The sequence below is a fragment of the Neovison vison genome, chromosome 6, assembly GCF_020171115.1.
Source record: "Neovison vison isolate M4711 chromosome 6, ASM_NN_V1, whole genome shotgun sequence".
NCBI classification, from domain to species: Eukaryota; Metazoa; Chordata; class Mammalia; order Carnivora; family Mustelidae; genus Neogale; species Neogale vison.
This window is the reverse complement of record NC_058096.1, coordinates 223988178-224000352: the sequence shown is the minus strand read 5'-3', so window position 1 is coordinate 224000352 and position 12175 is coordinate 223988178. Positions and strand designations below refer to the sequence as shown.

At 68.9% G+C, this 12175-nt stretch overlaps 1 protein-coding gene across 2 annotated transcripts; it reads left to right on the top strand.

Moving 5' to 3' along the window:
- The first annotated feature begins 267 nt into the window (after positions 1-267).
- Positions 268-11603, top strand: ARHGAP45 (Rho GTPase activating protein 45). Of its 2 annotated transcripts, XM_044254702.1 has the most exons (23): positions 268-428; positions 1350-1677; positions 3872-4015; positions 4238-4322; positions 4404-4476; positions 4719-4785; positions 4894-5031; positions 5100-5164; positions 5330-5440; positions 5522-5602; positions 6890-7072; positions 7240-7377; positions 7466-7656; positions 7756-7877; positions 7956-8039; positions 8178-8282; positions 8388-8560; positions 8800-8988; positions 9058-9195; positions 9293-9519; positions 9603-9798; positions 10439-10544; positions 10881-11603. In XM_044254702.1, exons 1-23 carry the CDS (start codon positions 339-341, stop codon positions 11210-11212), a joined length of 3366 nt encoding a protein of 1121 aa, XP_044110637.1. In that variant the 5' UTR covers positions 268-338; the 3' UTR covers positions 11213-11603. The 2 variants fall into 2 exon arrangements, with proteins under 2 accessions (XP_044110637.1, XP_044110636.1); XM_044254701.1 differs by having other exon boundaries at positions 7756-8039.
- Positions 11604-12175: the final 572 nt, after the last annotated feature.

Here is a 12175-nt window from a genome sequence, read left to right as displayed (position 1 = left end):
GAGAGCCGAAGCTGGGGGTGGGCCCCCGGCGGTTCCCCACCCAGATGGGACCCCACCTTCAAGCCCGCTGTGTGGAGGGGCAGACGGAGGCCTGGGAGGGTTGGGGGCAGCTCTGCGTCACCAGTCGCCGGCACAGCCTCCCTCCGGAGGCCTTTTCCTGTGGGGGGGAGGGCCCGCCAATGAGGGCCGGGCCTGTCACGTGGGTCTGACAGCTGGGGAGGGGGTGGCCGGTGACAATGTGGGCCTGAGGCAGCCACTGTTGAGAGCCACAGGCTTGAGACCCCCAGCCTGCCGGACCCCAGCCTACCCGTCTCAGGCCACCAGCCCGGGGCCCCACCATGTTCTCCAGGAAGAAGCGGGAGCTCATGAAAACCCCTTCCATCTCAAAAAAGAACCGGGCGGGAAGCCCCAGCCCACAGCCCTTGGGGGTGAGTGAGCTTCTCCGTGGACTGCAGAGCGGGCGGGACCTTAGAGAAGCACCCGGGGCGGCAGGGACCCAGGGCCGGGCGGCTCCATGCTGGGCCGGCGGCGGGGGGCTCCCACCAGCTACAGCCCCTACCGGGCTGGACAGCACGGGCCACGCAGGACAGGTTGGGACCCTGGCGTTCAGCTCACGGTAGGAGCCCTTTGGGCTGCCCACCGCATCCCTCCGCATCCCTCCACCTGGATCGGGGCTGACTGTGGGGCTGAGGGGGGAGGTGGGAGGGGGCTGGGGAGGGGGCGGCCCTGGGTCTGGGACCACAGGGTGGTGGTCAGGGAGTCTGGGGGCAGCGGCGTGGTCTGAGGTGAGAGCTAGAGCTTGGCCATGGGGCCAAGGTTTCTAGGGCTGCTGGGCACGAAATAGGCGCCTTGGGTGGAGGGCCTGGGGGGCATCTCTGGGGTCTGGCGGGCTACAAGGTTAGGGGCTATCTACCTGGGGGCTATAAGCCTGGGGGCCTCTGTGGAACTTGGGGGTCCACAGGACTCTTAGGCATACAGGAATCGACAAAGGTGTCTTCAGCAGGGATTCAGGGTGTCTGCGGCAGCCTGGAGGGGGCTGCAGAGGCTGAGGACCCCCTTTGGACCGCCCTACTCCACCAGGAAGTGGGGTGCCCCTCCCCCACCCTCACAGGCCCCACCCCTGGCTGTGGTTTGGGCAGAGACCGTTGTTTGTGAAAGCTGGGGGAAGAGGATGTTGGGTAACAGGTGTGGGCGGGGCAGGGCACCAAATCTCGGCCCTCCGACCTCTGGCCTTTGATCCCCTATGGGGTCAGGCCGGAGACCCTCCAGAGTCCCCACTTCATTTCTGGGGAAACTGAGGCAGTGCCTGGGCTGGAACCCCTGGTCACCAGCTTGCCCCACCCTCCCAGGAGCTGCCCAGGAAAGACGGGCCTGACACAGTGTCCCTTGGACCCAGCCTGGAGCCGCCAAGTGCAGCCTCGAACGCCAAGGCCACGGGCACCCTCAAACGACCCACCAGCCTGAGTCGCCATGCCAGCGCTGCTGGCTTCCCGCTGCCTGGCGCCAGCTCCTGGACGCTGGGTCGGGGCCACCGCAGCCCGCTGGCCGCAGCCGGCCCCGCCGAGCCTCCCGTCGAGGGTCCCTGCCCTGACACTGGCGAGATCTCTCACCTGCTGGCCGACGTGGGCCGCTTTGCCAAGGCCCTTGAGAAGCTCAAGGAGTGTGTCCTGAGGGACGGTGAGCAGCCACAGGGACACTGAGGCCTGGGCGGAAGGCGGAGCTGGACACAGATACATCAAAGCCTGCGGGCTCCCAGCGGCAGGGGGGGGGTGGGGGGGGGGAGGCAGTCTCAGAAGGCTTTGCATTGCCACCAGGGCCCTGAGGGATGCGTAGGAGTCCGGAGGCCACAGGCAGAGAAAGGCTTGGAGGCGGAGGGACCATCCCCTGGACAGGCTCGGGAACCCAAAATGGAGATGCCTTCGGGGGAACAAGCTTGGGGTGTCGCTGGCATAGGAAGTGTATGAGGCTGGAGACGTGGAGAGCAGCGGGGAGGGACCCCAAGTCTTCTCCCGCGGGCCACGGGTAGCCACAGAGAATGCTAGAGCAGAGGTGGGGCGGGTTGGAGCCATGGGGCCTGGCTGGAGAGGGCTCCTGCAGGGCCAAGGGGCAGGACTGGCACCGGAGCCGCAGGCCTGAGCGTCTGTTAGGGATGGCGGTTCCGTTTTCTCCTCCATGTGGCGCTGACAGCCCAGCTTCCTGCCGAGTTATTTTCATCTGCTTCCTGTTTGTCCCTGGCACCTCGTGGCTGCAGCCCGCTCCTCCCAGAAACCGCACGGCCGGGACCATGCCTGGCGCTGACCCGCTCCTGCTCCCCCCGGGCCCCGCTCTGTGGATCTGCAAACTGAGGCCTCCGTGGGGCCCTGACCCCTGGCTCTCCTGGCCCGATGAGGGGCCGGAGCTGGGGTCTGACTTCAGCCTCCTCAGGGCCTCTCCAGAGGCCTGGCCCCTGCTGGGTGGGAGGTGGGAGCCCCCAGGGTTATCTGGTGGGGCGGGGGCCAGAGCGGCTTCCTGGGGAAACTCTCTAATCTCAGTTCCTTTCCGATCCCTGCGCTTCCTTGGAGGCCAGGACTGGGCGGGGCTGAGCCCGAGGGCGAGGGCGAAGTGCCGGAGGCTGGGACGGGCTGCAGGCCCCTTCCACCCGCTTGGGGCCGCCTGGAGGAGAGGCTGTGGGCTGAGTCCCGCGCTTCTAACCCTGGGCTCAGGTGTCTCATCTGTGCAATGGGGCCCCCGTGGGGCCCCCGTGGGGCCTGTGGGGTGGCTGGCTGTGGCAGAGGATCTCAGCACACTGTGACGGTGACAGAACGGGGAGTCCCCAGGTCAGGGACAGTGCAGGGCCCACCCACCCGGCTGGGAGCACCAGGGCTGGGGGGGGGGCAGGGAAGGGGCGTGGCCCCGCCTTCCCTGGATCCTGCCGGAGCCTGAGGGGCTGGGGTGGAGCTCCCCCTGGTCCCCCTCCCCGCCGCCTCCCCTACCGTGGGGACCTTCAGTGGGGGTCGTGGGTGCTAGAAAGGACCACACCGTCCATCAGGCATGGCATGGGAGGGGACGCGGGTGTCAGGGCTGCCCTCCCAGCGGGCCGCCAGGCCTCCTGGGTCCCTGTCTGCAGTCCGCACATTCCTGTGGTTTTGCTACTACCAAGCGGGCCGTGTTTTGTGCACGGGGCTTTGCCTGCACACACCGCTTTTTCCCCATGAAGACGGTCTACAGGGAAGGGAGGGGGCGGGCTGGCTCACTGCGTGGAGCGTGCAACTCCAGATCCCCGTGTTGTGTGTGACTGCTCGCGGAGGCTGTCTAAGGTCGCATTCCGAGACACAGATCTGACCCTGACGCCGTTTGACTCTAGCACCTTCCGTGACTCCCCACTGCCCTCAAGACAAAGCCAAGCAGGGCCTTCCTGTCTGGGGTTCTCACGCCTTCGAAGCCGGCGTGCGTGGAAAAGCTTCATCATTCTTGAGAAATGACTTCCCTTTCCTGTGCCTCAGTTTCCCCATCTGCAAAATGAGGGAGGAGTAGATAACGGCTGGAGGGCCGGACAGAACCTTGAGCGGCCCTGAGAGGCTGTGGCAGGAAAGTGGCCTGGGGGGCTGCATGGAGGAGGTGGGCACCGGGGCTGCAACTTGAAGGTCAAGCAGGAGCTTGCTCTCTGGGAGGACATGAAAAGTGTCCTGAGCACAGGGACTGCCTAAACCACGGTCTGGCCCTCGCGGACCTGGCCAGCAGCCCAGAGAGGCCCGGAGTGGGCTTTGGGCAGCTGCCGTCTCCACCTCCGCTTCCGTCTCCCCTCTGGGGTCAGGAGCTCTGAGGCAGGGGAAAGCAGGCTTTCCCGGGGGGCCAGGCGCGCGCCCCTGCTCACACCAGCTCTGCCCCACAGACCTCCTGGAGGCCCGCCGGCCCCTGGCCCACGAGTACCTGGGCGACGCCCTTCGTGCGATGCGCCAGATCATTTCCAGGTACCCGCTGCTGAACACCGTGGAGTCACTGACTGCCGCTGGCACCCTCATTGCCAAGATCAGAGGTGAGCCAGCCCCAGGCAGGGCAGGGAGGGCTCTGGGGGCACCTGGGAGGGCTTCCTGGAGGAAGGGACATTTGAAGTGTGTTTTGAAGGGTGCGTGGCAATTTGACAGGCACGGTTGCTCTCGTGCTGCCCCTGGGCCAAGGGTTGCCTTCAGTCAGTCGTAGGCAGGGCTGGGCGCGTCCCGGCCTGGGCCAGCCCCTCACCCTTGGCTGTGCCCACCAGCCTTCCATTATGAGAGCAACCAGGAGTGTGACAAGCAGGAGTTTGAGAAGGCCCTGGAGACCATCGCGCTCTCCTTCAGTAACACGTGAGCGCCGCGGGGCCTGTGGAGCGGGACTGGGTGCGCGGGCCGCTGGACTCTGGGTGCCGACTCTGCCCTGCCCTGCAGTGTGTCTGAGTTCCTCATGGGGGAAGTGGACAGCAGCACTCTCCTGTCAGTGCCCCCTGGGGACCCCATCCAGGTGAGCAGGGGCGACCTGGACGCTGCCTGGGGCCTGGCCGGCTGCGGGGGGCACTCCTGTGTCCTCCGTCCAGGGTGGGGGTAGGGCAGTGGCTGTCTCCTCTGTCCAGGGGCAGTGGGGGGCAGTGGCTGTCTCCCCTGTCTAGGGTGGGGGGGCCAGTGGCTGTCTCCTCCGGGGGGGGGGGGTGCGTGGGACAGAGCCCCGCCCGCGCCCGGGGCGCCCACGGTGTCTCTCCTGCGCAGACCATGGAGAACCTGTATGGCCCCGGCAGCGAGGGCGCCGCCCCCAGCTCGGACGACTGCGAAGCGGGTGAGCATCCTCCGAGGGGCCAGGGCCGATGGGCAGGCGCCCGCATGTCAGCAGAGGGCGGGCGGGAGGGCTGGGGGTGCCGGGCTGCGCTCAGCGGGTCCCCCGCAGGCTGCCTGGCCCCGGAGGAGGTGGACATGCTGCTCCAGCGCTGCGAGGGGGGCGTGGACGCCGCGCTGCACTACGCCAAGAACATGGCCAAGTACATGAAGGACCTCATCGGCTACGTGGAAAAGCGGACGGCGCTGGGTAGGCGCGGCGGGCGGGCTGCGGGGGGCCGGCCCCTTGGCCCCGCGCTCACGCCGCTGTCCCTGCAGAGATGGACTTCGCCAAAGGCGTGCAGAAGATCGTGCACAACTGCAGGCAGAGTTTCCTGCAGCAGGTGCGGTCCCGGGCGTGGGGGCGTCTCAGCCCCGCCCCGCGGCGGCCGGAGGGGTGGGGTCTCCCAGCGGCTCCGAGGGTGCAGACCCCGGCAGAGGAGGCCGGGGAGGCGGGGCCGGGAGGCTGCATAGCCCCGCCCCCCGTGACCTCTGCCCTCCCCTCCCAGCCCCACATGCCGCTCCTGTCCATCTACTCCCTGGCCCTGGAGCAGGACCTGGAGTTCGGCCACAGCATGGCGCAGGCGGTGGGCACGCTGCAGAGCCAGACCCTCACGCAGGTGCACGGGCGGGCGGTGGGGGGGGTGCCGGGGGGGTGGGCTGTGCCAGGGCCTGCCCCTGCTCACGGCCTGTCCCCGCAGCCCCTGAACCTCCGGCGGCTGGAGCACGAGAAGCGCAGGAAGGAGATCAAGGAGTCGTGGCACCGCGCCCAGAGGAAGCTGGTACGCGGCGGGGGCGGGAGGGGCCTGGCGCTGTGGTCTCCTGCCCCGCTGGGGGCTGACCCTAACCCTCAGACGCCAGGCCCGCCACCCCCGGCTGTGCGGGCAGGAGGGGGAAGACCGGCATGGGGGGGCGGGGCAGGCAGGGGGCCGAGGCGCTGGCAGGTCTAGGGCAAGTGTCTTCCCCGGGGTTGGGTCAGACGTTTCCGAAGCTACTGGCATCTTCACTGGCTCCGAGCTCGGCTGACAGGGCCCGCGGCTCCCACCCCCAGCCCCTTCCGGCGCTGCCAGCAAACGCGCCTCCCCTTCGGGGCCCTCAGCAAGGGCTCACTCTCGGGCTCCGGGCCTTTTACCCCCCGCACTCCCCCCTCGTCCAGCTGCAGCCTCCTCCCTGTCACCTGTCACGGCTGTGGAGGCCGCTTGGCTTCTTTCACTAGGTGCCACCGGCGGGCCGTCTGGGCACTACGGGGCTCTTGGCGTTCCAGGTTGTAGGGCCGAGACCTCCGGGGCCGCTCTGCGGGCCTGCGGCCGGGCCGTTGTCTCCCGTGGGCGCCCAGAGCGGCGTCCGGGCGAGGGTGTGTGCGGGCGAGCCTGTCTTCCTCCCGGCCCTCTCTTCCTGTAATTGCTCGCTTTGGACAAAGGCCCATTTCTTCTTGATTTGCCGGAGCTCTTGCCATATTAGAGGCCTCAGCCCTCGCTGGTGTGAGCTACAGACCCCCCCACACCTGGTCTGCTGTCCCGACGGGGTTTTACCCGTTTCTCTGGGCAGAAGACTGTCAGCACTGGTCTTTCCTCACGTGGTTCCTGGGTTCCGTGTTGCGCGCGGAAGGTCGTCCTCAGGACTTTGCGCGGGTGCTGCTGGCGTTCGCGTGGCGGGCTCTGACGGTGCAGGCTGCGCGGTGTGACCCCCAGAAGGCCACCGGGTTTGTGACCGAGCGCTCTTCCTGCCAACCCGAGGGTGCCTGGCTTCCTGCCGGGCCGGCCTCTGTTCTCCTGTGCATGAGGGGAAGTGAGAGACGGGAGCGCGTCTGCCACTCTGACGGGGGCCTATGGGGCCCAGAGCTCGCGTCCCGGCTTTGGGGGCTGAAAGGGTCCTCCCAGGGACCCGTTGCAGGCGTCCCCTCCGGTTCTCCTGCCGTCTGCTCTGGGGCAGGGCCTCGGTCCGTGCGGCCGCGCTGTGGGCTGTGGGCACGTGTGGGGGGCTCAGGGCACCGGCCCGGGAGAGCAGCCGGGGGACCGGGCCCCGCTGGAGGACGGCTCCGGACCGCATCCTCGCCCCCACACCCACAGCAAGAGGCGGAGTCAAACCTGCGCAAGGCCAAGCAGGGCTACACACAGCGCTGCGAGGACCACGGCAAGGCCCACTTCCTGGCGGTCAAGGCCGAGGAGGAGCAGGCCGTCACCGGGCCCGGGGCCGCCGCCTCCAAGACCCTGGACAAGCGGCGGCGTCTGGAGGAGGAGGCGAAGAACAAGGTGAGCGCGGAAGGGCAGAGGGCAGCGGGGGCCGATCGCGCGGGCGCAGCTCCCGACAGGGGCAGGGGCACTCCGCAGGAGCACCGACCCGCCCTTCTCTGCTGCCGGGGCGTCCGAGGTCTGAACCCGGCTGAGGGCAGTGTGCGCGCCCCCCGGCCCCCATCCAGGCCGAGGAAGCCATGGCCACCTACCGGACGTGTGTGGCCGATGCCAAGACGCAGAAGCAGGAGCTGGAGGACACCAAGGTGACGGTGCTGCGGCAAATCCAGGAGGTCATCCGCCAGAGCGACCAGACCATCAAGTCGGTGCGCACCGTGTCCCGCGCTGCAGCCGGCGCTGGGGGGGTCGGAGGCGCAGCCCGTGGGGCTCACGCCGGCACCCCGTCGCCCGCAGGCCACCATCTCCTACTACCAGATGCTGCACATGCAGACGGCCTCGCTGCCCGTGCACTTCCAGATGCTGTGCGAGAGCAGCAAGCTGTACGACCCGGGCCAGCAGTACGCGTCCTACGTGGGCCAGCTGCAGCGGGACGAGGAGCGCGACGTGCGCTACGACTTCGAGCCCCACGTCCCCGCCAACGCCTGGTACGGCCGCCTGCGCGCGCCTGGGGCCGCGGGGCTCCCCCCCACGGAGATGGGGCCGGGTGCGCTGACGCTCCCGGGGGCCCTGTCCTGTCCCTCCAGGTCCCCGGTCATGCGCACCCGTAAGGGGAGCCTTGCCAGTGACGCCACGGGGGCAGAGGCCACCGGCAGCCCTGAGGAGGAAGGCGGACCCGGCAGTGGCGCACCTGGCAAGGAGCACAGGGGTGCGGGCCCGGTGCGGGTGGGGGGTGGGCGCGGCCTCTCCAGGGCCCCGCAGTCCCCGCTGAACACCCCTCCTGCAGGTGGGCGTGGACACCAGGTGCACAAGTCGTGGCCCACCACCGTGTCAGACTCAGAGGGCAGCCTGGAGCCCAGCCCCGGCTCAGGTGAGGGGGCCTGGCTACCTGGAGGCTGGCCTGGGCGTGGGGCGGCGGACTCCTCGTGCGCTGGCTCTGGGGAGGGTCCGGCTGACCCGTGCCCGGCCCCTGGGGGCCTGGGCTGCCTGACGCCCGTTTCCTGCGCAGGGGACTTTAAGAAGTTGGAGCGGATGTCGTCCAGCGGCACCATGTCGTCCAGCGAGGAGCTGGTGGACCAGGAGGGCAGCGCAGGGCCGTCCGCCTTTGAGCAGGGTGAGGGGCCCCCGCGTGGACGGTGTGGGGCGGGGCTTTGGACCCCGCGGCTGGGCCTGGCCCCGACCAGCCTCGCTGAGGCTGACCACCTGCCCTGCCCCCCAGCTGACCTCAACGGCGTGGCCCCCGAGCTGCCAGTGGCCGTGCCCAGAGGGCCTTTCCGCAACGTGGGGCTGTCCAAGGCCGCCCGCACGCACCGTCTGCGAAAGCTGCGCGCGCCGGCCAAGTGCAGGGAGTGTAACAGCTACGTCTACTTCCAGGGGGCGGAGTGCGAGGAGGTGAGGGGCGGCGCGGCCGGCGTGCCCAGCTGGGAGCAAAGGGGGGCTCGTGGAGACCCAGAGGGCCCCGGCGGGGGGAAGAGAGAGCTGGCAGAGGTCCGGGCCGGGGCCTGGAGGTGGGAGCACCGCGTGGCGGAGGTGCGGCGCCCAGCCAGGAGGGGAGACAGCGTCGGGAGGGCTCCGGAGTGGAGGTGCTGTGGGCGTGGGCTGGGGGGGTCGCTCACGGGCGCCCCCCGCAGTGCTGCCTGGCCTGTCACAAGAAGTGCCTGGACACGCTGGCCATCCAGTGTGGCCACAAGAAACTCCAGGGCCGCCTGCAGCTCTTCGGCCAGGACTTCTCGAAGGCGGCCCGCGGCGCGCCGGACGGCATCCCCTTCATCGTCAAGAAGTGCATCTGCGAGATCGAGCAGCGGGCGCTGCACACCAAGGTGACCGCGGGGGCGGCCGTGGGGGCTCCGTGGGGGGGGCGTGGCCCGGGCTGACGGCCGCCCCCGCAGGGCATCTACCGTCTCAACGGGGTGAAGACGCGCGTGGAGAAGCTGTGCCAGGTGTTCGAGGCCGGCCAGGAGCTGGTGGAGCTGTCACAGGCCTCACCCCACGACATCAGCAACGTCCTCAAGCTCTACCTGCGGCAGGTGGGACCAGGGCGGGGCCGCAGCTCACGCCCAGCCCCGGGTGGGGGTGGGGCGGCGGGGCCGGGGTGCAGACCCCACTGATCCCCTCCCCCTGCAGCTGCCAGAACCCATCCTCCCCTTTCGCCTCTACCACGAGCTCGTGGGGCTGGCCAAGGACAATCTGAAGGCGGAGGCGGAGGCCAAGGTGGCGTCCCGGGGCCGGGCAGACCCTGCGGAGACCGAGGCCGCGGCCGTGGCCATGGCGGGCCGGCTGCGGGAGCTCCTGCAGGACCTGCCCCCCGAGAACCGGGACACACTGACGTACTTGCTGCGGCACCTGCGCAGGTGAGGGCCGGGGTCCAGGTCGGCAGGGCCTGGGGGAGCCTCAGCGGGCACTCACACCTGCTTCCGCATCTGCGGGACCCTAGGATCGTGGCGGTGGAGCAGGACAACAAGATGACTCCAGGGAACCTGGGCATCGTGTTCGGACCCACGCTGCTGCGACCCAGGCCCACCGAGGCCACCGTGTCCCTGTCTTCCCTGGTCGACTACCCGCATCAGGCCCGCATCGTGGAGACCCTCATCACGCACTATGGCCTGATCTTTGAGGAGGAACCCGAGGAGGTGCCTGGGGGCCAGCTGAAGGTGGGGGCGGGCCCCAGGGCTGCCCCCTCGGAGCAGGGGGGCTGGGACGGAGAGCCTTGGTTTCAGCAGGCTTGTCAGGAGGGGCCCCAGAGGCATCTTTTAAGCAAAGAACTGATGGAGGAGGAGCTCCCCTGGGGGAAGCTCCACCACCAGTGCAAAGGCCCTGTGGCCACACCTCCCCCACCTGGCTCTGGAGCCCGGCAGCTCCGTCCGTCTCTCTCTGCACTGCCTCTGGCACATCCCCAGGCTCAGGCTCACGACCTGCCCCGCTGCGTCCCCTGCACACGTCACCTCTCTTCCACAGGCTCTGCGCACATGGCTTCCCAGCTTCTCACTCTCGTGCGCTAGTCCCCGTGGAGGGTCCGCCGCCCCTCTCCCGGGACTGTGGGGGTGCAGGGGCAGCAGGACACGCTAGTTTCGTCCACGTGGGACCTCACTCTGCTGCCCCGGCGAGGCCAGGGCAGCCCCCGCGTACACGGGACGCGGTGACATCACGCGCACCGCAGGGAGCACTGAGCAGCTGCAGGCTCTCCGGGTTCTTGGTGCACCAGAGCGAGAGCAGAGCTGGGGCCGGGAGGGCATCCTGGGCCCTCCCTGAGCCCCGTTCCGCCACCTGCAGGACAGCTCAGACGCGGCACGGGCCGAGGCGGAGGTGCAGGCGCCCTACCCGGAGGGGAGCGCGGGGGCCGCTGTCCCCCTGCAGGAGGTGGCGGATGGCGGCCCAGGTGAGAGGTGGTGACAGCCAGGTGGGCAGCCGGGCGACGAGGCATCTTGGGGCCACATTGGGTGCCCAGAGGCCGCACGGCTGTGGGTTTGCCTCCCAGGAAGAGCTCGCCTGTCTGACGTGTTCCTGAGGTGTGGCATAGTCACCGGCGGGGTACCCAGCTCACGGCAACAGCCCTGTGCCCAGAGACTGCCCTCTGGTGGCGGGCGGGCAGTCCCAGGTGGGGAGCTGGGCCCCGTGAGAGTGACAACATGTCAGGCGCCGGCCCCCCGGTCAGGACATGTCTGTCTGTCCTGTCTCCGCACCTCCCCCACCCCCACCTCTCTTGACCTCCCAGAATCCCGGGTGGCTTCCAACGACTCTGATTCCGAGGAAGAGGAGGCCTCAGAGCTTCTGTCCCCAGCGGACAGGGGACACCGCCTCAGTTTCCAGGAGAAGCAGGGCAGCGAGGCCAGCACGGAGGTGGCCCAGGGCAGCCGCAGCGGCAGCGAGGAGCAGCTGGGCGCCGGGGCCAGGCACGGCGATGGGGAGGGCCTGGCCCAGCAGCTTGCCGAGTTCAACACCAACCAGTGCAACAACGTGGCCGAGGTCCCGCTGCCCGCCATGGGGCTCCGCGGTGGGCGGCTTGAGGCAGGCACAGGCCTGGGGCGGCAGCCGGAGCATGTGTAGTTGGGGTGCCGGCCAGCCGGGCTGGTGGCTGAGGAGATCTCCGGGGACGTCTGGTCACTGTGAGGCCTCATACTCCAAGCCCAATACACTGAGGCCGCTGCCGGCCGCCTTTTCCAGAAGCTCCCAGGAGCACAGGGAGAGGCAGAGGCCTGCCCTGTGTTCGCCTGCGTGCCGGGGCCATGAAGAAGCCATGAACACCCCTGCTGAGTGGCCCTGCCCTTGGAGCCAGCCACCCTGTGGGCCACCGGCCGCCATGGAAGGGATGCTGGAAGCCAGACGGCGGGGTTCAGTAGGCAGTGTCGGGCCCCACGGGGCGTGGTGAGGTCCGTCCCCGGCCACGATGTAGGTTTTTCAAATGCACATTTTGCTTACAATAAAGTTTTAAATCTGAGCCCGTCTTCTCTGGCGGCGGCGGGAGGGGACGCAGAGCCCCGAGCCGTGTCTTTGGCTCCCCGCTGGAGAGGACTCTCAGGAAGAGAAATTCCCCCAGAAAGCAGCCCAGGTGGGTTGTGCACACAGAGGCATCAGATCTGTACTCCTGGGAAACTTCGGCCAGGGCTGCTCGGAGGGACCTTCCAGACGGCAGAAACGGTCCATTCAGGCCGTGCGGGCAGCGGCCACCAGCCGGGTGTGGCTACGAAGCCCTGGAGCGTGGCCGACGCCTGAGCACCTGAGTGTGAACCTCATTTTCGCCGACCAGTCTCAGAGCTGGGGCCGCCTTAGCAGGGCAGCGCAGCGGGCGGCCGGCCGGCAGCCAGCCAGCAGCGACCCTCCCCAATTCCTCTCACAGAGCCCCTCAGCCCGGCTGGACCGACCGTGGAGGGTCAAGGTTGGCTCAACAGCAGGAAGACCGAGCCTTTCGTTGGCTGCAAAAACCCAGATGGAATTCACACCCGTCGGGACACAAGCAGCTGGGAGAGGGGCCGGCCGAGCGCTGCAGCCCAGCCCCGGCTCAGACCGACA